This window comes from Pogoniulus pusillus, chromosome 8, assembly GCF_015220805.1.
Source record: "Pogoniulus pusillus isolate bPogPus1 chromosome 8, bPogPus1.pri, whole genome shotgun sequence".
NCBI classification, from domain to species: domain Eukaryota; kingdom Metazoa; phylum Chordata; class Aves; order Piciformes; family Lybiidae; genus Pogoniulus; species Pogoniulus pusillus.
The window spans coordinates 36,462,391-36,489,481 of record NC_087271.1 but is presented as its reverse complement, the minus strand read 5'-3'; the positions used below and the strand labels follow the sequence as shown (position 1 = coordinate 36,489,481).

Below are 27,091 nucleotides of genomic sequence, written 5' to 3'. Positions count from 1 at the left end.
CTTCTTCTCCTAGTTGTGTTTCTGTGTTCAGAACAGTGCTAGACTGTGGGACAGTAACTGTCCCACAGCTGGATGAAGATCCCATTTAAGACTCATGCCTGTTTGTGGAGTGTTGACACTGCTCAGAGTAGTCTGAATGGTCTTTGAATGCAGTTTTGTGGATTTGAAGGAGCCTTCTAGGATCATATTAGTGCTTACTGAGTGGTGTGACTAACCTTTAAAGTACAGCCTCAGCTGTGGACCTTGTAAATGGTGGCTACAGAGTGTGGATTGCTCAAGTCCTCCCAACAGATTGGTTTTATGTGGAATTTGTAAGGACATCCCCTACTTGGCACCGTCCCTTGAGGTCCTCAAGAAAAGACTGGATGAGGAACTCGGTGCCATGGTCTGGTTGATTGGACAGGGCTGGGTGCTAGGTTGGACTGGATGAGCTTGGAGGTCTCTTCCAACCTGGTTGATTCTATGATTCTGTGCTGAGCCATGACACCATCTGCCACAACAAGCTCCTGGCAAAAGTGGCAGCTCCTGGCTTAGACACATTCACTCTGATATGGGTCAAGAACTGGCTGAAGGGTTGGGCCCAGAGAGTGGCGGTGAATGGTGCCACATCCAGTTGGCAGCTGGCACTAGTGGTGTGCCCCAAGGATCAGTGCTGGGCACAGTCCTGTTCAACATCTTCATTGATGATCTGGACCAGGGGACTGAGTCCAGCATCAGTAAGTTTGCAGATGACACCAAGCTAGGAGCAGGTGTGGATCTGTTGGAGGGTAGGAGAGCCCTGCAGAGGGACCTTGCCAGGCTGGATGGGTGGGCAGAGGCCAATGGGATGAGACTGAACAAGACCAAGTGCAGGGTTCTACACTTTGGCCACAACAACCCCAAGCAGAGCTACAGGCTGGGGAGAGAGTGGCTGAGAGCAGCCAGGCAGAGAGGGACCTGGGGGTACTGGTAGAGAGTAGCTGAAGATGAGGCAGCAGTGTGGCCAGGTGGGCAGCAGAGCCAGTGGCATCCTGGGCTGGCTCAGGAACAGTGTGGCCAGTAGGACAAGGGAGGTTCTTCTTCTCCTGTACTCAGCACTGTTCAGGCCACACCTTGAGTGCTGTGTCCAGTTCTGGGCTCCTCAGTTCAAGAGAGATGTTGAAGTGCTGGAAGGTGTCCAGAGAAGGGCAAGGAAGCTGTTGAAGGGCCTGGAGCACAGCCCTGTGAGGAGAGGCTGAGGGACCTGAGGCTTTTGAGTCTGGAGAAGAGAAGACAGAGGGGATTTAATCAATGTTTATAAACACCTGAGGGCTGCTCAGGAGCAGGGGGACAGGCTCTGCTCACTGCTCCCTGGGATAAGACAAGGAGCAATGAGTGTAAGTTGCAGCACAGGAGGTTCCAGCTCAACACAAGGGGGAACTTCTTTCCTGTAAGGGTCCCAGAGCACTGGCACAGGCTGCCCAGAGAGGTTGGGGAGCCTCCTCTGAAGATTTTCAAGGCCTGTCTGGATGTGTTCCTCTGTGATATGTGCTAGATTGTGTGGTTCTGCTGTGGCAGGGGGGTTGGGCTGGATGATGTCCTTGGGTCCCTTCCAACCCCTAATATCCTGTGAGCCTGTATGTGTGGAGTTTGGGTTCTTTTTTTGTTTTGCTTTTAATTGTTTGTTGTTTCTCGCTTAAAATGGTGTGCATGCTGAAGAGATTTCAGACACACACTCACACCCCAGATCCTTGAAATTCAGGTGCTGCTAAATGTGACATTTGTGGAAGTTTTGCATGTGCTCTGGTATGAGTGAGAGCAGACAACAAAGCACTTCTTTTAATGCTTGCAACTGTCCTTTGTGTCTCCAGCACAGCTGGGTAGTATGTAGAGGCTTTTACAGCTTTTGCTTGTGTTTACAATGGTGATTAGTAGATGTTTGAGTTTAGTCATCCCAGCACATGATGAATTCCAGCAGCTGCTTAACAAGAAGTAACTGTCTGTGATTAGGAACCATCTAAGGTGACCCATTAACAGTTGCTGCCCATTGAAGCTCACAGATGAGCACCCTGCCACCTGGTATGCTTGATCTGAGTGTATAGGCACAACAAGTTCATACATCCTTTTGTTACTGCTCTGGCCACAGCATGGTGGAAAAACACAAGGAGAAACTTGGCATCATAGAATCAGTCAGAGATGGAAGGGACCACAAGGATCATCCAGTTCCAACCCCACTGCCATGCCCAGGGACACCCTACCCTAGATCAGCCTGGCCACAGCCTCAGCCAGCCTGGCCTTAAACAGCTCCAGCCATGGGGCCTCAACCACCTCCCTGGGCAACCCATTCCAGCCTCTCACCACTCTCATGCTCAACAACTTCCTCCTCACAGCCACTCTGAATCTCCCCACCTCCAGCTTTGCTCCATTCCCCCCAGTCCTGTCACTCCCTGACAGCCTAGAAAGTCCCTGCCCAGCTTTTTTGCAGGCCCCCTTTAGATCCTGGAAGGCCACAAGAAGGTCACCTGGGAGCCTCCTCTTCTGCAGACTGCACAGCCCCAACTCTTTCAGTCTGTGCTCACAGCAGAGCTGCTGCAGCCCTCTGAGCGTCCTCCTGGCCCTGCTCTGGACACACTCCAGCATCTCCACATCCCTTTTGTAACAGGGGCTCCAGAACTGGATGCAGTACTGCAGGTGGGGTCTCAGCAGAATGGAGCAGAGGAGGAGAATCACCTCCCTCACCCTGCTGGCCACACTTCTTCTGATGCAGCCCAGGCTCTGCTTGGCTTTCTGGGCTGCAAGTGCACACTGCTGGCTCCTGGTGAGCTTCTCCTCCAGCAGCACCCCCAAGTGCCTCTCCTCAGGGTTGCTCTCCAGCCACTCACTGCCTAGCCTGGATCTGTGCTTGGCATTGCCTCCACCTGGATGCAGGAGCTTGCACTTGGTCTTGTTGAACCTCCTGAGGTTGGCTTGTGCCCACCCCTCCAGCCTGTCAAGGTCTCTTTGTATGGCATCCCTGCCCTGCAACATCTTTGCTGTGAGGGTGCTGGGGCAGGCTGCTCAGAGAGGCTGTGGAGTCTCCTCTGAAGAGATTCCAAATGCCTCTGGACACCATGATCCTGGGCAAGGTGCGGTGTGTGACGCTGCTTTAGGAGAGGGATTGGACCGCACCATCTCCAGAGGTTCCCTCTGGGATTCAGTGGTCTGGTGGGTCTTCTTTACCTGCTTGTTTGCACATTTTAAAAGGTGAAATGCCTGCCTGGTATCACCATCACAACTGCATTTCATTTTTAGCAGCTGCTTACAGTTAGTGCTGTTATATAATTAGTGACTGGTGTCAGCTGCTGAGTGCTGAAAGCCTCTGAGCCACACCTGAAAGGAATAAGTGCAGATGTGATGTATCCCACCTGCCCACCTAAGAGACAAAGGACCCTAAAGAACTGTCAGTGCTGTTCTAAGTCTGCTGAGTGATCTTTTGTCTGTGGAGTCAACTACATGAGATGTGCAGTCAGGGATGACCTGCCTGACAAGCTGTAAGTGTGCTGCCTGCTGTAGGGAGCTGCTGTGGATGCATCTCAGCCAACTAACAGCTTGAAGTCCAGGTTGGGAAACAATCACTCAGGAGACAGTGTATGTGACTTGGCTCAATGTCAGCAGCAGTTAAAACTTGGGTATTTCCCAGCCAAATGGTAGAAACCTGAGCTGAATGAGCACCCCAAATACATATATGTCAGGAGTAATTCCAGAGAAGAGATGGCCTACATAGGCATTACCTCCTTGGTATAATGCAGTTATTCTCTCAGTTTCCTCTTCTCTTTTCTCTGACAAGAGACAGTACAGAAATAAACATCTCAGTCTTTGAGATCTGTGTATAGAATCATAGAATGTTAGGGGTTGAAAGGGATCTCTGGAAATCATTGACTCTAACCCTCCTGCTAAAGCAGGGTCACCTAGGGCAGATCACTCAGGAACACGTCCAGGTGGGTTTTGAAAGTCTCTAGAGAAGGAGACTCCACAACCCCTCTGAGCAGACTGCTCCAGGGCTCCAGCACCCTCACAGCAAAGAATTTTCTCCTCACATTCAGATGGAACCTCCTGGGCTTCAGTTGGTACCCACTGATCCTTGTCCTATCACTGGGCACCACTGAAAAGAGGCTGGTGCTTCCTTCTTGACACTCACCCTTCAGCTACTTACAAACATTAATAAGATCCCCTCTCATGCTGCTCTTCTCCAGGCTAAACAGCACCAGGTCTCTCAGCCTTTCCTCATCAGACAGGTGTTTCAGTCTCTTAATTGTCCTTGCAACCCTCTCCTGTAGTTCCCTGTCCCTCTTGAACTGGAGAGCCCAGAGCTGGACACAGTACTCCAGATGTAGCCTCACCAGGTATAACTTGTGTCGATATTATTCATAGAGATCCATGCTAAAGATGCTGAATTTGTGCTTGGAAGAGACTCAGAGGAGCACCCATGAGTCTAAGTCCTCTGTGTCACCTGAGCTAAGGCATAAGCAGTTAGCTGTCCATGGTTTGCAGTGCAGTGTCACCTTTGCAGAGTGCCAGGACAAGGGATGATGCCAGACAGCACCCCCTGTGCCTCTGCATGGCCAAGGGTGGATTGGGAAGGAGAGCAGTGGGAACTTGGCAACTAGGCAAGGGAGCTGGCAAGTGAATGAGGCAAGATAACAATGTCCAAAGACAATATTCCTTTCTAATCAGGCTCACTTGGTTGATGCCAGAAGTCGAATTGAGTGTGACTGGATGATTAATGCTGAAGGCTACTTTTTGTTTGTCCCTCTTGAGTGTTTTGATCTTTATTTATGGTGCAAGAAATCCATTCTCAGCTTGCTGTTCATACAGGAGCTTTTGACAGGTTTTCTGTCCACATGCAGTGTTTCACCTAAACTGCTTTCATCTGGCTTGTGGATGGGAGTAGAAAATGGAATATGAATTGCTAAGTTGTGCTTTAAACTGAATAGAAATCACATGGCCAGTGAAGATGCCTGTTGAGAAGGCAGTGGCAGGTTATGTGTTTTGTTTCATAACATGGAATATAATGGGAATTCTCTGCCTGAGAATTCCATGGAAGTGCAAATCCATGCTTGAGAGGACACAGTGTGTCCAGCAGGAGCAGGGAAGTGATTGTGCCCCTGTACATGGCCCTGGTAAGACCACAGCTTGAGTACTGGGTTCAGTCCTGGGTGCTGCTGTATAGGAAGACATTGAGGTCCTGGAGGGTGTCCATAGAATCAATGAATCAAGCAGGTTGGAAGAGACCTCCAAGCTCAGCCAGTCCAACCTAGCACCCAGCCCTGGCCAATCAATTAGACCATGGCACTAAGTGCCTCAGCCAGGCTTTGCTTCAACATCTCCAGGGACAGTGACTCCACCACCTCCCTGGGCAGCCCATTCCAATGCCAATTACTCTCTCTGCCAACAACTTCCTCCTACCATCCAGCCTAGACCTCCCCCAGCACAACTTGAGACTGTGTCCCCTTGTTCTATTGCTGGTAGTCTGGGAGAAGAGATCAATCCCCACCTTAAAGATCCTCTAGCTCCAACCCCCCTGCCATGTGCAGGGACACCTTCCACTAGACCAGGCTGCTCAAGGCCTCATCCAGCCTAGTCTCAAACACTTCCAGGCATGAGGTGTCTACACCACGGTGTGAAAATAACTGCATGGGCAATGATGTGTTGCCAAATCAGGATGTGCAATTGCCATTGGAGACAAACAGTTCCTTAAGATCAACAAGACAAGAGCCCTTCCTGAAGCCCAGAGCATGCAGAATATCTCCTGGTGTCTCTTGGCTGGATTTGAAGCAAACCAAAAATAGCTGCAGAAGCTGTGCACATCATGAATCACTTGAGGACACTTCTCTCACTCCCATCCATTTCTTGCCTCTCCCTGCCCCCATGGATCTGGATTTAATCCTAGCACTTCTGAAGCTTCCCCTGGTGCTTTTCCTCTGGGAGCTCAGAGGTTTTGGACCCGTTATGAAATACAGGAGGGGCTTTTCAGGACCCCACAGCTTTTTGTTAAATCTAGAAGTGAAAAAAACTAATGAACTTGGGGAAGGTTAATGGGCAGAAACTGAAGAAAGGAAATGCTGTGCATCTGTGTTTGGAGTTTTGCAACTGTGTGCAAATTAGCTGCTGTTTGTCTGATTTCCCCCTTCTCTTTGGCAGTGCAGCTGTGTGGGTTTGCATGCACTTCTACTTGCAGATCTCAGAATCCTTTACAGGCTCACACTTCTGGGTAATGGCTGAAAACTGAATCATCAAGTCCTGGCAGCAGTAGTTCTGCTCCCCAGAGCACCAGGGGCCATGCTGCATCAAAAAGCTTTCCTCAAAGCAGGAATTACAGTTCCCTTTGCAAGAGAGGCTTTGTCTGCTTAACAGGGGTGGGCAGAGCAGTTTGCATGGAGCACTAATAGATGGGGATTGTTCATGAGACTCAAACACAAGACACAGTACAAATATATTAAATAGAAGTCTATTAAAAAGGCTAAATCAGAGTTGTGCCCATGGCTTCTATACTGATGTTACAACTAATTGTACTTCAGACCTGCCCTTTTCATTGAGAACCTTGATCTCCTCTTCAGTTAGTTGTGTTACAGGGCCACAACTTGAGTGCTGTGTCCAGTTCTGGGCTCCTCAATTCAAGAGAGCTGTTGAGGTGCTGGAAGGTGTCCAGAGAAGGGCAAAGAAGCTGGTGAGGGGCCTGGAGTACAGCCCTGTGAGGAGAGGCTGAGGCAGCTGGGGGTGTGCAGCCTGGAGAAGAGGAGGCTCAGGGCTGACCTCATTGCTGTCTGCAAGTACCTGAAGGGAGGCTGTAGCCAGATGGGGTTGGTCTATTCTGCTAGGCAAACAGCACCAGAACAAGGGGACACAGTCTCAAGTTGTGCCAGGGCAGGTCTAGGCTGGATGTTAGGAGGAAGTTGTTGTCAGAGAGAGTGATTGGCATTGGAATGGGCTGCCCAGGGAGGTGGTGGAGTCATCATCCCTGGAGATGTTGAAGCAAAGCCTGGCTGAGGCACTTAGTGCCTTGGTCTGGTTGATTGGCCAGGGCTGGGTGCTAGGTTGGACTGGATGATGCTGGAGGTCTCTTCCAACCTGGTTGACTCTATGATTCTATATACACAATATATTTACAAGTACTTACAATTATATACAGAATAATAATAAAGAAATCCAAACTTCCTCCTGGACAAATAAAACTGCCCCAAAGGGCTCAAAACTACCCTCTACTTTGCCACATAGGCAAACAAAGCAACCAGCAAAGCTTATGTTGTTATGTTAGGCTGGACTGGATGATCTTGGAGGTCTCTTCCAACCTGGTTGATTCTGTGATTCTATTCTATGTGTTAGCAGAGATTAGAGGAGAGATATTAGAGCAGAGCAAAGAGGAAGCAAACAGATCCAGTGTCCCAGACCAGAGTGGGGCAAATTGTTTGCACATTCAAGTGGAATTCATGTGAAATCACTAAAGCTCTTCTTGTACCTAGCCAGCATAATAACCTTGCACAGTTTATTCTTGCTTCATAGAATCACAGAAAGGCTTATGTTGGAAGGGACCTCGGACATCATCTACTCCAACCTCCTTGCCATGGGCAGGGATGGCACTCAACTGGACTTAGTTGCTCAAGGCCTTACCCAACCTGGTATTGAACAGCTCCAGGGAGAGGGCATCCTCAACCTCTCTAGGTAACCTGTTCCAGAGTTTCACCATCCTTATATCAAAGAACTTCTGCCTAAGATCCAGTCTTAGATCCACGCTCCCTCACCTTAAAACCATTTCTCCTTGTCCTGTCTCTAGACAGCCTTATGAAAAGTCTCTACAGTCTTTCTGTAGATCTCTTAAGGTGTAGTATCCCCTGAAGTCTTGTCTTCTCCAGGGTGAGCAACCCCAGCTCCCCCAGCCTATTCTTATAGCAGAGATGCTGTGGCCCTTGGATTGTCCTTGTGACCCTCCTCTGGACTTGCACTAACATTTCTGTGTCCTTCTCGTGATGGGGACACCAGAACTGGATATATTTCAGCCTGGCTTGACAGATCAAGTTGGTGAACTTTGTCTGGTTCTGGCAGTTTTTGGGATCTCCAAATTCTTCATCTCAGACCAAAGCAAACACTTTAGATATGAATTCATTTGACCTCTGTACTCTGAGTCCTGACTTACTACCTTTTGTAAAGGTGGCTTTGTTTTGTTATGACAAAGTGAGGAAACAAGTGGGCTCTGTCCCTCAAGAGAATTATTTGCTTGCTGTAGAGCTGTTTAAAAGTAGGACTAAAGTGATCTAATCTTAACATGTTCTCTAAATGTCTGTTTAATTGCTGGCTTGAATTTCTCTTAATAGAACCACCAAAAGTCATCATTTCACCTAAGAACCAGACTTTTACAGAAGGCTCTGAAGTGTCTATCAGGTGTTCTGCAACAGGTTATCCAAAGCCAACAGTAGTATGGACACACAATGATATGTTTATTGTTGGGTCAAACAGGTAGGTCCCAGAGCTTTGTTGTTATTTTTTTTTTACTGTATGAGAAAGAAGTTTTGAGGAATGCCAAAATATTCTGAGTGGTTTTTTTTCCACAGGAGTCTGTGAGTTTTGAAAACAGACCCTCAACTTTTGCTTTTATAATCCTTTAGTTTCAATTTCCTCAGCTCTGAAATGGAAATCACAGAATCCCAGCATGGTAAGGCTTGGAAAAGACCTCAGGAGATCATCTAGTCCAACCTCCCCTGCTAAAGCAGGAGGACCCACAGCAGGCTGCCCAGCATCACAATGTCCGGGGAGGTTTGGAATCTCTCCAGAGAAGGAGACTCCACAACCTCTCTGGGCAGCCTGTTCCAGGGCTCCAGCACCCTCACAGCAAAGAAGTTTTTCCTCATGTTTAGTTCTTTTCTTCAGAAGGCTTTTCACAGGGTGAATTTGACCACTCTTCACAAAATGCCTTGTGGCAGATATAACAATACCTGGATTATTCCTTATCCTGGAGAATAAAGCAAACAGCAATACCTGTTTATAAGCCACCTGCCTGTGCTTGGAGTGTGGGTGTCACCATTACTGTCTTTGCTTTAATCATGTTGGTTCAGCTCCTCTCTGTTTCCCAGGTACAGACTGAGTCCAGAAGGCACCTTAAGCATAAGAAAGGCAGTTGCAAGAGATGCAGGAACTTATGGCTGCTTGGCAAGTAACTCTGCTGGGACAGAAAAGCAGACATCCACCCTTACGTACATTGGTAAGTAAAGAAGCCAAGCTCAGGCAATGAAGGAGAGCCCTGCAGAGAGACCTGGAGAGGCTGGATGGGTGGGCAGAGGCCAATGGGATGAGATTGAACAAGGCCAAGTGCAGGGTTCTGCGCTTTGGCCACAACAACCCCAAGCAGCACTACAGGCTGGGGACTGAGTGGCTGGAAAGCAGCCAGGAGGAAAGGGACCTGGGGGTACTGATAGATAGTAGATGAAGATGAGGCAGCAGTGTGCACAGGTGGCCAAGAGAGCCAATGGCATCCTGGCCTGCATCAGGAACAGTGTGGCCAGTAGGACAAGGGAGGTTCTTCTTCCCCTGTGCTCAGTACTGGTCAGGCCACACCTTGAATGCTGTGTCCAGTTCTGGGCTCCTCAATTCAAAAGAGATGTTGAGGTGCTGGAAGGTGCCCAGAGAAGGGCAGCAAGGAAGCTGGTGAGGGGCCTGGAGCACAGCCCTGTGAGGAGAGGCTGAGGGAGCTGGGGGTGTGCAGCCTGCAGAAGAGGAGGCTCAAGGCAGAGCTCATTGCTGTCTGCAACTACCTGAAGGGAGGCTGTAGCCAGGTGGGGTTGGTCTCTTCTGCCAGGCAACCAGTAACAGAACAAGGGGGGACAGTCTCAAGTTGTGCCAGGGGAGGTCGAGGCTGGATGTTAGGATATTAGGAGGAAGTTGTTGTCAGAGAGAGTGATTGGCATTGGAATGGGCTGCCCAGGGAGGTGGTGTAGTCTCTGTCCCTGGAGGTGTTGAAGCAAAGCCTGGCTGAGGCACTTAGTGCCATGGTCTGGTTGATTGGCCAGGACTGGGTGCTAGGTTGGACTGCATGAGCTTGGAGGTCTCTTTCAAGCTGGTTGATTCTATGATTCTAACTTTAAAAGGGAGAGTGACTCCTTTATTGTCATGTTTTCTGTGTAATGAAGCTTTTCCGAGTCTGTGCTTCAATTCCCTGCATATTCTACATATGATCCAGGTGGTCTGGACCAGACTTTACTCTTTTGTATTTCCCAGTGTTTATCACAGAATCCCAGCATGGTGGGGGTTGGAAAGGAGTCAAGTTAGACGTGAGGAGGATGTTCTTTACAATAAGAGTGGTGAAATACTAGAACAGGTTGGCCAGGGATGTGGTTGAGGTCCTGTACCTGGAGATATTCAACATCAGACTTGCTGTGGCCCTGGGCAGCCTGCTGTAGTTGGAGGCATCCCTGGTGACTGCAGTGGGGTTGGACAAGATGACTCTTGAGGATCTCTTCCAGGGTAGTGCAGTCTGTGAATCTAGTCCAACCACCCTTCTGAAGCAAGAGCACCCACAGCAGGTTGCCCAGGTGGGTTTGGAATCTCTTCAGAGAATGAGAATCCAGCCTCTCTGGGCAGCCTGCTACAGAGCTCCAGCACCCTCACAGCAAACGAGCTTTTCCATATCTGTCTCCTTACATGATTTTTAAGCCCAATTTTTAGCTTTCAGTGCAAATATTCCTCCATACAGCAAGGGAAAAATCATAATCTTTGATGGTTTGTGTCTTATAAATGATTTACACTTGGAAGAAACACTCATTTTTCTCTGTGTTGTTTCTATTTAGAGAGCCCTACACTGACCATAGCTCAAAGCGAGATTCTGGTTGCTCTTGGAGACACAACTGTTATGGAGTGTAAACCAACTGGAATCCCTCATCCTCAAGTTAAATGGTTTAAAGGTGCACTTATTACTTTGTGTTTGGTGTATTTACACTCACAGAAATGTTTTGATCTCAAAAGCTTTATGTAGCATTCAACTAGTGACCGACCTGTGAAATTCTCTAACTCTAGAAGGAAACAGAACTTGGCCTGAAGGGCATAAATTCTGGCTCCTGTTTAAACACAGTTAATGAACATACTGTAGCATTGTTGATAAATGAACAAAAGCTGATCCTCCTGTCTGCTTCATCAAGGCTCATTCTTCTGCCAGGAAATGCTTTACTGTATGATATAAAAAACTGTTTCTCCCATTGGATGTTTGCTCAAATTCCTGTGTATTCTTCTGAAACTCAGAGCTGTCTCCTACCATTTTTTTGGCTGTGAGGCAATATATTGGGTATCAGAACTGCAGGAGTTATTGAGTTAAAGGGGACTCAGGGAATCCCACATCTCAGAAAAGCAGCTGACTCCTGTGTGTGGTTGTATAAAGAACCTGCCTGCTCATAGTCTGAAAAACCAGACTAATCTTTTTAGGCAGACGTTGCCAGCAGATAGCTTATCCAGGTCCATATTTCACCTCTGACAGTGGCTGGAGGTAAGGCCAAAACTCATTGTGATCTGCTTGCAAATAACCTGCCATCAAAGGAAGCCTCTTCTGAGCTCACCACAGTTAGTGGATAGCTTGTATTTGAAAGCAGGAGTCACTGGGCTTTGATATTCCTCCCAGAGAGTATGTGTGTGCCAGTTCTGAATGCTACACATCAGTGTTGGGACTCCTGCTGAGCTTGAGATGTAGCAGAACTGTTTCCTATGTTTTACAGAGTTCTTAGCTTGGTACAGAGCTGGCAGATGTGTGCCCAACACATGTAGCCTCTGATTTGGCTACACAGCCTGGCATGCTTTCCTAATGCTGATCTCTGTCCAAAGCTACTGGAGTTTGTGCTCCCCTTGGGGAACAAATGAAAAACAAAGGCTTGTATATCATGCAGTAATGAATTTCTGCACTCAGCTGGGAGTCAGAGCACTAATCCATTGGGAGAACACAGCCATGCTGTGAGCTGATCTCAGATTTGGAGTACTTAATGGGTTTCTGCACTCAGCTGGGAGTCAGAGCACTCATCCATTGGGAGAACACAGCCATGCTGTGAGCTGATCTCAGGTTTGGAGTACTTAATGAATTTCTGCACTCAGCTGGGAGTCAGAGCACTCATCCATTGGGTGAACACAGCCATGCTGTGAGCTGATCTCAGGTTTGGAGTGATTTTGATAAGCACCCTGTTATATTTCATTACTTGCTTTCTGTGTGGACTTAGGTGACTTAGAGTTGAGGGCATCATCATTCCTCATTATTGATGCTCATCGAGGTCTTTTGAAGATCCAAGAAACACAAGACCTGGATGCTGGTGACTACAGCTGTGTGGCTACCAATGAAGCAGGGAGAGCTTCTGGAAGGATAACTCTAGATGTTGGCTGTAAGTAGCTTGCAATCTAGGCAGGAATTACTCCCAGTTTGGTGTTTTGTATCTGGTCAGTGGTGCCTTGGTCAGCCAAGCCCTTCTCACAAGTACATCCAGGCCTGTGCATGTGCTGGGAACACCTTTCTGGTGGCATTTGCTAAGCTCTTTCTTTATACTGTTTGTTTCTTCACTCTTCTTTTGCAAAGCATGAAAGTTATGAGGAGGAAAAGAGTGCCAAAGGAGGAGGAAACTGTTCAGACCTCAACCTAACATTATTGTTAAGTGCATAATGTATTAGTAGAGAACACTGCCTGTTGGTATGTAAGGTTACTGTAATGTAGCATTACCTTTCCTCTTGTCCTAATTCACTCTAACTGCTTGTGGCCTGACACAGGATGTCTTGTTAAGTGCATGTTCCTGGCAGGCTCATGCATTTTCTGAAGCAGTGACTCCCACTCTTTGAGGGAGATGAGGAACTTAGCAACTCTTGAATATGAACATTTGTCTGGTGGGGATGGCTGTGTCTTCAATTCTTTTGTGATGTTTAGTCCATTTCTGAGCTCCCCATGGTAAGGACAGAGCATGCAAGGCTCTTAGGGCAACGAGGCTGGTGAGAGGTCTGGCAAGCATTACCTATGAGGAGTGGCTGAGGGAGCTGGGGGTGTTTAGTCTGAAGAAGAGAAGGCTGAGAGGGGACCTTATTGCCCTCTACAAGTACCTGAAAGGGGGTTGTAGTGAGGCTGAAGCTGCTCTCTTCTCCTGAATTACTAATGATAGGACAAGAGGAAATGGCCTCAAGTTGCATCAGGGGAGGTTTAGGTTGGATGTTGGGAGGAAGTTCTTTCCTGAGCAGGTGGTCAGGCACTGGAACAGGCTGCCCAGGGAGGTGGTGGAGTCACCATCCCTGGAGGTGTTTAAGAGGACAGTGGATGTGGTGCTTGAGGCTATGGTCTAATGATGAAGGATGCTGGGGTGAAGGTTGGGCTGGCTGATCCTGGTGGTCCTTTCCAAGCATAGCTATTCATAGTGATGAGATGTTGTGCTGAGGGATGTGGTTTAGTCAAGGACTTGTCAGTGTGGAACTAATGATTGGACTCAGTGAGCTTGAAGGGCTTTGCCAATCAAAGCCATTCCGTGGTAAGGTGTTTCTGGAGTGGGGAATCTGTCTTTAGAAGAATGATCACGCACAGTGGGTCCAAATGGTGTAAAGAGAATGCAAACATCATGTTGTAACCTCAGCTGCTTTCCCTGTGTGTTTTTCCTCTCCCAGCTCCCCCAGTTTTCACACAGGAGCCCAGTGATGAGTCTGCAGACATCGGCTCAAACTTGACGCTGCCATGCTACGTTCAGGGTTACCCAGAACCGAAGGTGAAGTGGAGGCGGCTGAATGGTGCTGTCCTTTTCTCCAGACCCTTCTCACCTAGCTCCATCAGTCAGCTCAGGACAGGAGCTTTGTCTATTAACAGTAAGTAAACTGAAGTTGTTTGCAAAGAAAATTGCAGACAGCAATCTGGCACCCACAAAACGTTGAAGTTCTTGTGTTACTTTGCAAAATTAGCTTTGTAACAGGGATGGCTTTGGCTCAGGGGTTGTGCTGCAGGTACTGACTTCATGGCTTTTGGCACACAGTTGTGTCTCTGAATTCATTTCTCTTCAACATCTTCATAGATGATAGGCTGTGAAAAGGAAACAATGGTGATGTCTGCTTCACTCACAGGCTTGTTGAGATGTATGAGAACAAGAACACAAACATAGACAACAGAGTTGCTCTCTGGCTCTGGCTGCTTCCCTTCTCTCCCTAACCTGCTGTCTGTGTCACTAATCCTTCTGCTTCCTAACTCCCCTGGCTGGTCCTCCAAACTCACCTTGAATGTAAGACAAAGTCTGGGATAAGGTAGAGGGGTGGAAAGGAGATGGAAAGATGGTTGGGATCCCCTCCTGGGGACTCTGGTTTCTGGGAGGGCTGCTGTGTTTCTGTGTTACCTTTTTAACTTGTCTATTTCTGTCTATAGCTGTAGATATTGTCAATATCTGCTTGTATCTTGTGCTAAGCTGTAAATAGAAAGCTTCATTCTTTAATTACCAGCTCTGCTGAGTCTAGTCTGGGTGATTTCATAAGAGTGGAGGGGCAGGTAACACCCAAACCATCACATAAGTATAGAAATAATATTCTCTTACCATGAATATGATGATGAAAAGTATCACATAAATATATATATATATACATATGTATGATACAGTGTGGGTTTTTTTACTCCAGTGTTCATACTCAGTTGTTGCTTTACTCTTTTTTTACTCAGTCCTTGCTTCTTCACTTGGTTACAGATGGAAAGGGATGATCTGCTCAACACCTAGTGGTTGAAATGAAAGACTTAAAAAAAAAAGGTTATCCAGGTATTGCAAAAATCTCAATGTCCTTTCAGCTGCTGCAGTCAAATCTCTTTGTTTTCTTCCCTCTAGATTTGTGGGTCACTGATGAAGGAAGTTATATCTGTGAAGCTGAGAATCAGTTTGGAAGGATTCAGTCACAGCCAGTCACAGTCACTGTAACTGGATTGGGTAAGTCTGGTTAATGTTGGTGATGAGAGTGAAAGGAGATTGGTAGATTTCATTGCCTGGAATACCCTGGAGGAGGCCACACCTTGAGTGGTAGGTTCAGTTTTGGGCCTCTCAATCCACAGAGGACTTTGAGGTGCTGGAGAGGGTCCAGAGAAGGACAACAAGGCTGATTGAAGGGCCTGGAGAAGCAGGTCTAGTGAGGACCAGCTGAGGAAATTGGGATTGTTTAGTCTGGAGAAGAGGAGGCTAAAGGGAGACCTCATTGCTCTTTACAACTCCCTGAAAGTTGGCTGGAGTGAGGTGAGGTTTGGTCTCTTCTCCCTAGTATCAGATAATAGAATCACAGAATCAGCCAGGTTGGAAGAGACCTCCAAGCTCAGCCAGGCCAACCTAGCACCCAGCCCTGGCCAACCAACCAGACCATGGCACTAAGTGCCTCAGCCAGGCTTTGCTTCAACACCTCCAGGGATGGTGACTCCAGCACCTCCCTGGGCAGCCCATTCCAATGCCAATCTCTCTCTCTGCCAACAACTTCCTCCTCACATCCAGCCTCGACCTCCTCTGGCACAACTTGAGACTTGAAAATGAGAGAAAATGGCCTGAAATTGTGCCAGGGGAGGTTTAGGTTAGGGATTAGGAAAAATTTCTTTGCTGCAGGAGTGACCAGGGATTGGAACAGGCTGCCCAGGGAGGTGATAGAGTCACCATCCTGGGAGATGTTCAAGAAATGTGTGCACATGGCACTTTGGGTTAGGTTGGTGGCTGGACTCAGTCATCTTAGAGGTGTTTTCCAGGTGAAACAATTTTATGCTTCTAAATTTACATATATGTACTCATCCACACAAACCAATCCAGTTCTGGATTACAAGAAGGATGTGGATGTGCTGGAGTGTGTCCAGAGAAAGGCCATGAGGATGCTCAGAGGGCTGCAGCAGCTCTGCTGGGAGCACAGACTGATAGAGTTGGGGCTGTGCAGTCTGCAGAAGAGGAGGCTCCCAGGTGACCTTCTTGTGGCCTTCCAGGATCTGAAGAGGGACTACGAAAAAGCTGGGGAGGGACTTTCTAGGCTGTCAGGGAGTGACAGGAGTGGGAGGAATGGAGCAAAGCTGGAGGTGGGGAGATTCAGACTGGCTGTGAGGAGGAAGTTGTTGAGCATGAGAGTGGTGAGAGGCTGGAATGGGTTGCCCAGGGAGGTGTTTGAGGCCCCATGGCTGGAGGTGTTTAAGGCCAGGCTGGGTGAGGCTGTGGCCAGGCTGCTCTAGGGCAGGGTGTCCCTGGGCATGGCAGAGGGGTTGGAACTAGACAATCCTTGTGGTCCCTTCCAACCCTGACCGATTCTATGATTTTATGATTCAAAATAGTATTGCAATTGGTTTCAGTGAGTTTTGCATGTTAGAAGATTGTTTTTTGACTGGCCACATTAATTTGGATTAGTTCCTTCTGTATTTTATAACACAGACCTTAAAAAAAGTGATTTATCCCCTCTTCTGTTTCTTATTCTGAAGTAAATGTATTATGAAATGAAATATCACCAGAATCCTGAGTGCTGAGGATGAGGTTTGAGGGGGTGGGAAGCAGCAGTGAGCTTGCTTAGGTCAATGTGTTGCTATAACTTAGTGATCCAAGGAGACAGTTAATGTCCTGCTTTGACAATAGCTGTGTTCTTAAGGAGTTCTTTATTATCTCAGTCAGCCAATTGGCAGTGAAAGGAAAAATAATGCTCTGGAATGTATACAGTTGTGAGAGGATAAGGATGGAGTCCATCTGCCATCAGAGAAGCTTCAGAGATGTAGTGGGAATCTCTAATGCTAGTAATGTTTGAGAGATGGTTTTACTTCTTTTAAAGTGTTCTTTAATCCCCAGTACTTAAACTGAATCTACCACACATGTGCCCAGGAGTGACTTCTGTTAGCTCTTTGCAGAGCATCCAGAATATTCTTCTGGGCTGTTGACCTCTCTCCTAATCCTTTAAAATTCCATGCCCAAAGGACATGAACAGTTATTTTTCATCCTCTCCAAACTGGCTACTTTTCCTTACTTGAGCAAAATACAGAAGAATCAAAGTAACTTATCAATCTGGGATGTGAATTCTGGGTTGGATCCAACTTCAGCTGGACAATGTCTTCCCTCTGATGCCATTCCTTAGTTTCAGGATCATTGTTCCTGTATTTCCCCAGCTTCCTTTCTCTCCTGTGCTACCTCCATTTGTTTCTTTCAATATTTCCCACCTACATCATTGACATTTCAGATACCAGAATCTCATCTGGTATTTTTGTCCTTAAATTAAACCTCTTGAAATGTTTGTGCTGGTTGTTGATAGTGTAATAATTTTTCCTACCTCTTTTTTATCTCTTCCTTTATGCTTTTCATTGTATTAAATGTTTCTTGCTCTATATTTGGATCTTAACCTTGCAGAAGGAGACCTTTGTCTGATGCTGTGGCAAGTAGCGTTGGTGACAGGACTAATACCAGTTCAAATGTAAGACTTGGAATCATAGAATCAGTCAGGGTTGGAAGGGACCACAAGGATCAGCCAGTTCCAACCCCCCTGCCATGGACAGGGACACCCTACCCTAGAGCAGCCTGGCCACAGCCTCAGCCAGCCTGGCCTTAAACACCTCCAGCCGTGGGGCCTCAACCACCTCCCTGGGCAACCCATTCCAGCCTCTCACCACTCTCATGCTCAACAACTTCCTCCTCATGGCCAGTCTGAATTTCCCCACCTCCAGCTTTGCTCCATTCCCCCAGTCCTGTCACTCCCTGACAGCCTAAAAAGTCCCTGCCCAGCTTTTTTGTAGGCCCCCCTCAGATCCTGGAAGACCACAAGAAGGTCACCTGGGAGCCTCCTCTTCTGCAGCCTGCACAGCCCCAACTCTTTCAGTCTGTCCTCATAGGTGAGGTGCTTTATATATCTAAATCTTCCTAATAATTCCTTCTAATCCTTTCTTCTGTTGCAGTTACACCTCTGCTTGGAGCAAGTCCAGCCACAGCCAATGTGATTGAGGGGCAGCAGCTCACTTTGCCCTGTGTGCTGCTTTCCGGAAACCCCATTCCAGAGCGGAGGTGGATTAAGAACAATATGGTGGTAAGACTGGTTTGTTTGCTGGGAGAGTTATTGGCAGAACATCTGCAAGTGACATCTCAAGCTACAATAGCAACTTGCTTTAGTTTACAAAAATTGAATACAGAAAAGTACCAATGGATTTTATGCTGACAGATAAACATGCTTCAGTGCCAGGCAAGGTGATGGAACAGGTCATCTTGAGTGCCATCACAAAGCATCTACAGGGTGGCCAAGGGAGCAGGCCCAGCCAGCACGGATTTAAGAAGGGCAGGTCCTGCCTGACCAACCTGATCTCCTTTTATGATCAGGTTACCTGCCTGGTGAATGTGGGGCAGGCTGTGGGTGTAGTCTACCTGGACTTCAGCAAAGCCTTTGACACTGTCTGCCACAGGAAGCTCCTAGCCAAGCTGGCAGCTCATGGCTTGGACACATTCACTCTGTGCTGGGTCAGGAACTGGCTGGATGGCAGAGCCCAGAGAGTGGTGGTGAATGGTGCCACATCCAGTTGGCATCTGTCACTAGTGGTGTTCCCCAAGGATCAGTGCTGGGCCCAGTCCTGTTCGATATCTTTACTGATGATCTGGACCAGGGGAGTGAGTCCAGCATCAGTAAGTTTGCAGATGACACCAAGCTAGGAGCAGCTGTGGATGTGTTGGAAGGTAGGAGAGCCCTGCAGAGGGACCTGGCCAGGCTGGATGGGTGGGCAGAGGCCAATGGGATGAGACTGAACAAGGCCAAGTGCAGGGTTCTGCACTTTGTCCACAACAACCCCAAGCAGCACTACAGGCTGGGGCCAGAGTGGCTGAGAGCAGCCAGGCAGAGAGGGAGCTGGGGGTACTGGTGGAGAGCAGCTGAAGATGAGGCAGCAGTGACTGCGACTTCAGCACCTCCCTGGGCAGCCCATTCCAATGCCAATCACTCTCTCTGCCAACAACTTCCTCCTCACATCCAGCCTAAACCTCCCTTAGCATAACTTGAGACTAGAAAATGAGAGAAAATGGCCTGAAATTGTGCCAGGGGAGGTTTAGGTTGGGGATTAGGAAAAATTTCTTTGCTGACCCTGCTGTGGTCAGGGATTGGAACAGGCTGCCCAGGGAGGTGATAGAGTCACCATCCTGGGAGATGTTCAAAAAATGTGTGCACATGTGCAAGGACTTCTTCCTAACATCCAGCCTAGACCTCCCCTGGCATGGCTTGAGACTGTCCCCTTCTTCTCTTGCTGGTTGCCTGGGAGAACATTTCTTACCCTATCACTACAAGCCCTTGCAAAAAGTTGTTCCCCAGGTTTCCTGCAGGCTCTCAGAGGGTCCTGGAGGCTGCTTTGAGATCTCCTCAGAGCCTTCTCTTCTCCAGACTGAAGAACTCCAACTCTCTCAGTCTGGCCTCACAGCAGAGGGCTTCCAGCCCTCCCATCATTCTTCTGTTCCTCCTCCATGAGGTCCATGACTCCAGAACTGACCACAGCACTGCAGGTGGAGCCTCAGCAGAGCAGAGGGACAGCATCAGCTCCCTTGACCTAAGTGAAATCTCCTTTCTTTAGCAGGAGCCCCATTACCTACTTTAACCCCTGTGAACCTCTGCTTTTTATCTTGCTTGCCAGTTTCTCCCTAAAGCCCTTTCTTCACAGCTGCAATTTAAAAGCTATAGGAAAATCTTTCACTTGTTGTCACCAAACAGAAACTGACCCAACCTGACCCTTCACTTTTTGTATCACTGGAAACCATTGGCCTTTCCTTTAGGCTCTGTAAGTGCAAGTAGCACAGGCTGTACCTTCTGGGAGAAATTCTGGCAGGATCCTCCTTGTTGAGTTGCTAATTCCTCTGTACAGTAGTGCCAGGTTCCTGTAAGTGTAAGCTCAGAGCAAAAGCTCCATTCCAGGGGAAGTGTTGGAGTAAGTTATGTCTAGAGAAGAATGCAGCTTTCTCCCAGCACAGTATGACTGGAACAATTCTGTACTCTAACAACAACCTTTCTGTAAGGCACATCTCTTTTTTCATGGACTGTTTTGGTGCAGCTGTAGGCTGTGTAACTTAAAACTATTCCTTTTTAGAAGTTAAAACTTTTCTTGCCTTTCCTAGCTCCATGCTTCAGATCTGATCTCTTCTTCTTGATGGACATGGCAAGTTAGAAGGGTTTGGTAATTGAAAGAAGGGCTGTTTGTGGCAGAACAAGTCATTGCACTGATAGAATCATAGAACAGAATCACAGACTTGTTTTGGTTGGAAAAGACCTCCAAGATATTCAAGTTCAACCATCAACTTAAAACCACCATGTCCCAAACTACCTTGTCCACACATTTCTTGAACAACTCCAGGGGCAGTGACTCCACCACCTTCCTGGGTAACCTATTCCAATGCTCTTTCAGTATTAACTCATTAAGCAGTGGCCAGAAGATGATCAGAGGGCTGGAGCAGCTCTGCTGTGGAGACAGTCTGTGAGAGCTGGGACTGTTCAGCCTGAGGAAGAAAAGGCTCTGGGGAGACCTTAGTAGCTGAAGTAGTTGAGGAGAGACTTTTTACGAGGGCTTGTGGTGATAGGGAGAGAAGGAATGGATTGAAGCTTGAGGAAGGGACCTGGGAGTACAGGTAGATGGCAGCTGAACATGAGGCAGCAGTGTGCCCAGGTGGGCAGCAGTGCCAATGGCATCCTGGCCTGGCTCAGGAACAGTGTGGCCAGTAGGACAAGGGAGGTTCTTCTGCCCCTGTACCCAACACTGGTCAGGCCACAGCTTGAATGCTATGTCCAGTTCTGGGCTCCTCAATTCAAGAGAGGTGTTGAGATACTGGAATGTGTCCAGAGAAGGGCAATGAAGCTGGTGAAGGGCCTGGAGCACAGCCCTGTGAGGAGAGGCTGAGGGAGCTGGGGGTGTGCAGCCTGCAGAAGAGGAGGCTCAGGGCAGAGCTCATTGCTGTCTACAACTGCCTGAAGGGAGGCTGTAGCCAGGTGGGGTTGGTCTCTTCTGCCAGGCAAGCAGCAACAGAACAAGGGGACAGAGTCTCCAGTTGTGCCAGGTCTCGGCTGGATGTTAGGAGGAAGTTGTTGTCAGAGAGAGTGATTGGCATTGGAATGGGCTGCCCAGGGAGGTGGTGGAGTTGCCATCCCTGGAGGTGTTGAAGCAAAGCCTGGCTGAGGCACTTAGTGCCATGGTCTAGATGACTGGATAGGGCTGGGTGCTAGGTTGGCCTGGCTGATCTTGGAGGTCTCTTCCAACCTGTTTGATTCTATGAAGGGAGAACTAGACAGGATGAATTAAATGCTTTCCAGTGATGGTGGTGACACAGTGGAACAGGTTGCCCAGGGAGGTCATGAATACTGCCTCTATGGAGATGTTCAAGGCCAGATTGGATGAGGCCTTGAGCAGCCTGATCTAGGAGAAGGCGTCCCCATGACAGAGGCTTAGAACTGGCTGATCTTTAAGGTCCCTTCCAACCCAACCCACTCTATGAATCTATGAGCACACGTTTCCTTTAGTAAAACATGGCATCACTCTTTTGGCAGCTGGTTCCCAACCCCTACGTGAATGTGCGCAGTGATGGAAGCCTGCACCTGGAGAGGGTTCGGCTGCAGGACAGCGGCGATTACACCTGCATGGCAACCAACGTTGCTGGGACCAGCAACAAAACCACCACTGTTAATGTCTATGGTGAGGAGCATGATTCTAATTTCAGTTTCCCAGAGACTCAAATGTTGTTCATAGAACCAATAACAATTTATTTTCCCTCCTCCCCCTTCTTTCCCAAAGAAAAGGAATTAGATGTCGAGAGAGGAAAGGTAAAGCAGACCCAAATAAATCATCTCACTTCGATTTGGAAGTTAAAAGAAGAAAAGTTCAATAATAAATAAGAAGTATATGAGGTTGGGAAGTTAGAAAAGGTATAGGGAAGGGAAAACAAGGTACAAAATATGTAGACACAACCAGATTTGATGGCAGTGGTTTGTCCTCCTCTTGGGTTATGGCCACGTGGTAAAGACAAAGGGAACCAGGAATGAGGATAGTGATTGCTGGCAACTAGGAGGCAGAGAGGGAAAAAGTAGAGAAGGGAGAGAGTAGAGAAGTCAAGTAGGGAGAGAGAAAGAAAGAGAGAGAAGCAGGAAGTCTCCCTGCTTTTATGGACCTTAGACTGGGAGTGGGCTAACCACCACACCTGGTAGTGTTCAGACTCACTCCCAGAGGGAGGTCAGGACCACCTGTGGTCAAGGTCAAGACCGCTCTCCCAGGTGGGTTAACCCTGTACAATGATCTCCTTGAGTTTTCTCCCAGACAGCAGCTTTCACTCTAACTTCTTTTGCTGCAGTTTTACCAATTCCTCACATTTCCTCTTTGGCAATGGTGTTACTTTGTAGAGCAACATGTCAGGCAGTTGGATCCACCACAGGGAAGGTGACCTTTTGATCCGGAACAACATCATTTTGTGATGATAAAAGATCCTAATTTTGAAACATCTTCCAAAGGTTGTGCTGTGCAAACTTCACCTCTAGCTTTAGTAACAAGCCAGCTGTGCTGGTTTGAGACTAACTGAAATATTTGACTGGGAGAAATTAAATCCTTGGCTGTGAGAAGAAAGGAAAAAACCCAACATGTGCCCTACATCACCCATTCTTCTGCTGAGAAAAGCAACTGTGGTGGGTTGGCTGTAACCCACCCCCCCCCCCCCCACTTTAGAAATTGCCCCAGCTAACTCAGCCAGCTCTGGGAATATAAATGAAGCTATTTATTTACAGCAGCACAATATACAAGCAGCTATTTACAATATATACAGTTATAGACAGGAATATACAAAGGATAAACAATACAGAAGCACAACTCCCCTCCCAGAAACCTGAGTCGCCAGGAGGGGTTCTCAACCACCCCAGCACCTCCCCCTGCCCCTCTCAACCTTACCCCAATCTTGAGAAAGATTAGAGGTGCAGCCAAGAGGTTAAGGAGCAAGGTTAGTGAGGTTAAGGAGATGTGGCTTGGTCTGAAGGCAAAAGCAGAGTGAAGACAAAATGGAGAATGTTATCTAATGTTTACTTCTTGTTCTCAGTAGGACTGAGAGAAGAGACACAACCATGTTTTCCTTTCATAGCCAATTATCTACTTTCTCTCACCAAAACATTCTAGCCTGCTTCAAACTAGCACAGCAACTAGTCAAAATAGAGATAAGACACTCACTTCTCACACACTGCTCAGCTCTCACTTCAGGCTGTGCCTTCTTCCTGGCGGTCTGCTCTCTGTGCTTGCCTCTGCCTTAACTCTCTAATCCACCTAACTCTTTTTCCTTTAACCTCCTTGTCATCTTTTTGACATCTCACCTCAGCTCTCCAGATTTATCATGGGAGATATATGTGGGTTGAACTGGTTATTTCTGAAGGGAGGGAAAGAGGAAGGGGGAAGGGGGGATTGAGTCGGGAGCCCTCCTGGGGACTCTGATTTCTGGAAGGTGTAGTGTGTTTCTGTATTACCTTTAACATGTATATAACTGTGTGTATTTATGTATAGCTGCTAAGCTGTAAATAGAGCTTCATTCCTTAATTTCCAGCCAGCTGAGTCTAGTCTGGGTGATTTTCATAAGTGTTGGGGGGCAGGTAACTCCCAAACCATCACACCAGCCCAAAGTGGAAGCATACTGCAGAACCACAGGAGAAACCCAGTCTGAGGGTTTCATAACTGAAGCATAACTCATGCAAGAAGTAGAATTAAAATGAATTAAGGGCTTGGCAAAATGTCTTTGGGATCTTTTTAGTTGTGTTTGTTTGTTTGTTTGGTGCTTTTTTTTCCTGTTAATATAAAACATCCCCAAAGTTACACTGAGAGCCAGAAAGTGCATTAGCATTGTGGTAACCCATCTGTGTTTCAGCTGAAGACACTTCCACTAGCTCTGGCTGGACAAAAAAAAACACTTCATGATTTACAGAATGCAGTTTTCTCACCTGTTAAATTGGTCATGGGAGATTGATTTTAAGTTTCACTGAAGATGCTGGAACATCCTTTAGTGTTCACAATAGCTACTGAGTTTTAATAGAGACAAGTACACAGGATGTTGGAATCCAGCTCCTGGCAAAGCTGGCAGCTCCTGGCTTGGACAGATTCACTCTGATATGAGTCAAGAACTGGCTGGAGGGCTGGACCCAGAGAGTGGTGGTGAATGGTGCCACATCCAGTTGGCAGCTGACACCAGTGGTGTGCCCCAAGGATCAGTGCTGGGCCCAGTCTTGTCCAATATCTTCATTGATGATCTGGACCAGGGGATTGAGTCCAGCATCAGCAAATTACACCAAGCTAGGAGCAGGTGTGGGTCTGTTGGAGGGTAGGAGAGCCCTGCAGAGGGACCTTGCCCGGCTGGATGGGTGGGCAGAGGCCAATGGGATGAGATTAAGCAAGGCCAAGAGCAGGGTTCTGCACTTTGACCACGATAACCCCAAGCAGCACTACAGGCTGGGGCCAGAGTGGCTGAGAGCAGCCAGGCAGAGAGGGACGTGAGGGTGCTGGTAGAGAGTAGTTGAAGATGAGACAGCAGTGTGCCAGAAAGTGATTGACATTGGAATGGGCTGCCCAGGGAGGTGGTGGAGTCGCCATCCCCGGAGGTGTTGAAGCAAAGCCTGGCTGAGGCACTTAGTGCCATGATCTAATTGATTGGCCAGGGCTGGGTGCTAGGTTGGCCTGGCTGATCTTGGAGGTCTCTTCCAACCTGGTTGATTCTGTGATTCTATGAATATTTCAGAACTTGAGAACAGAAAGCAATAGATTTGTGTTTTTAGAGGGGTCTGGTTTTTGGTGCTACAGCCTTAAATCTGATCTTCTGGGTTTTTTTGTTTTTAATTCAAACCCAGATCAGTTTAGCTGTCCATCAAGAAACCAAAAGCACTGAACCCAGTTTTATGATAGGTGTAGAGGTCAAATTGTGTACAGTATGGCTGCAGGAAGCCTAAAATGTTGTCAGAGAATGTTGTGATAAAGACTTTCTGTCTGAAGTGATTGCACTCCCATGTGTGAATTACCTGCAGTTAGTTTAAATTTATACATACCTTACTTTTTTTATGAGCAGGTGTTTATTCTGTTGTGAAAGACTGGAGAGTGAAGGGGAAAGTGAATGGTCAACATTAGAGTTCAGAGAAGAAAAGAATCTGAAAAGCCCCAAACCCTGCTGCTTGTATGTAGTAGTAGTTGAATATAAGGATTTCATTGTGCCATGGCTTGAGATGTCTCCTGCACGTGTCTGATATTTGCATTTGTTTTCAGTTGTGCCTGTTATTCAGCATGGACAGCAGATATTCAGCACCATTGAAGGAATCCCAGTCACTTTACCATGCAAAGCAAGTGGAGTTCCAAAGCCATCTGTTGTCTGGTCCAAGGTAATTTCTCATCTTTGAGCTGTTTGTGGTGAACATGGCATTCAGTTGTCACAAAAACTATGTGCAAGAAACACAGTTAAAGGCATTGGTTGTGAGAGACCTGGAAGTCTTTGTGCATCACACCTCTTTTAAGCTTCTTAGAGATGCCATAGAGTCATAGTCTGCTCTTTGGAAAGGCCTTGGCCACTGCTCTATCTTTAGGGAAACTATCTTTAGGAGGTGTTCAAGAAGAGACTGGATGAGACACTTAGTGCCATGGTCTAGTTGATTGGACAGGGCTGGGTGCTAGGTTGAACTGGATGATGTTGGAGGTCTCTTCCAACCTGCTTGATTCTATGGTCTAGTTGATTGGCTAGGGCTGGGTGCTAGGTTGGGCTGGATGATCTTGGAGGTCTCTTCCAACCTGCTTGATTCTATGGTCTAGTTGATTGGACAGGGCTGGCTGCTAGGTTGAACTGGATGATCTTGGAGGTCTCTTCCAACCTCCTTGATTCTATGGTCTAGTTGATTGGACAGGGCTGGGTGCTAGGTTGGACTGGATGATCTTGGAGGTGTCTTCCAACCTGCTTGATTCTATGATCCTATGGTCTTTGAGTCTCTTCCAGCTGAAAACATTCTGTGACTGTCATTTTCTCTCTCATCTCTATCTATTCTAATCTCTTCAATGAAGAACTGGTCACAGCAGTGGGGTACACTAGGAGAGACACTGCAGGTGCCAATTCTTATGTTTCTTCTATGCTTTCAATGTTTTCATTAGATTGATACTTGCCTTGCTGCAAGCTGTAGCTTTTATTGCACAAGACAATTGTACTTGAGTTTACTTTGGAACATTCAGGGTCTATGGACTTCTTGGTTTTTTTTTTTTTCCCCTTTTTCTTTCCACAGAAAGGAGAAGTTATTTTTGCCAGCAATGAGAACTTTTCTGCAGGGTCTGATGGAAGTCTGTATGTAGTTTCACCAGGAGGTGAAGAGACTGGGGAGTATGTGTGCACTGCATCAAATGCTGCTGGTTATGCTACACGGAAAGTCCAGCTAACTGTCTATGGTATGGATCAGTTAAAATCAAATGACAGTGTCATTGGCCTTCTTCTCCCTTTGCATTCTGCTTTAGATGATATAACCCACTAAGGAGGATCCTTAGGTAGATCCAAATGGGGTTTAAATTGATCTCTAGGGTTTTGACTTTGCTCTAGATCCCTGGGTCCACATATGAGGCAATCTTACAAATGGCTGATACTGAAAGGCTTATCCTTGAGCCATGATGATTCACTTCAAACCTTCTGCTACCTGATAGAAGAATAATGATCCGTTAATCACAGCAGTTCCAGAGCTTCCTACCATCTTTCAGTTGCCTTCAAAATTTGATTTACATGTAGGCTTGCTTTGCAAAGCTTTCATGGCTTATAGGTATTGGCACTGTAGGGTAACATAGATCAGGTTTTGGCTGCAAACTGCCTATGCAGTATAGCTCAGCATGTGCACAAACTACATCAACCTGTTGCTATTCAGCTTCTTAGTGCAGTCTTGCTGACATGCATGGTGTTGCATGTAGGCATCAGCCAGTGGCTGAGCCACAGGCACTGTACCTCAGCATTACAGTGAATTCTCTCTGTTGCAGACATGTCACTGAACAATAGAATTGGGATGTTATATAACTGGTTGGAGAAAAGTAAAAGAGAGATTTCAGCTGAAGAGTTTAGTTTGAAGGGCTGCAGCAGCTCTGCTGTGAGCACAGACTGAAAGAGTTGGGGCTGTGCAGTCTGCAGAAGAGGAGGCTCCCAGGTGACCTTCTTGTGGCCTTCCAGGATCT

The 27,091-nt window shown here is 47.4% G+C and overlaps 1 protein-coding gene across 1 annotated transcript in view; it reads left to right on the top strand.

Annotated features, from left to right (window-relative positions):
• HMCN1 (hemicentin 1) overlaps positions 1 to 27,091 on the top strand; it is a 279,812-nt gene that overhangs the window by 78,785 nt on the left and 173,936 nt on the right. The window contains exons 12-21 of the mRNA XM_064148057.1: positions 8,307 to 8,448; positions 9,063 to 9,190; positions 10,773 to 10,886; positions 12,180 to 12,338; positions 13,594 to 13,788; positions 14,784 to 14,882; positions 17,840 to 17,967; positions 21,445 to 21,589; positions 25,169 to 25,281; positions 26,167 to 26,326. Coding sequence (XP_064004127.1) covers positions 8,307 to 8,448; positions 9,063 to 9,190; positions 10,773 to 10,886; positions 12,180 to 12,338; positions 13,594 to 13,788; positions 14,784 to 14,882; positions 17,840 to 17,967; positions 21,445 to 21,589; positions 25,169 to 25,281; positions 26,167 to 26,326 — 1,383 coding nt within the window. The remainder of the gene's footprint in view (positions 1 to 8,306; positions 8,449 to 9,062; positions 9,191 to 10,772; positions 10,887 to 12,179; positions 12,339 to 13,593; positions 13,789 to 14,783; positions 14,883 to 17,839; positions 17,968 to 21,444; positions 21,590 to 25,168; positions 25,282 to 26,166; positions 26,327 to 27,091) is intronic.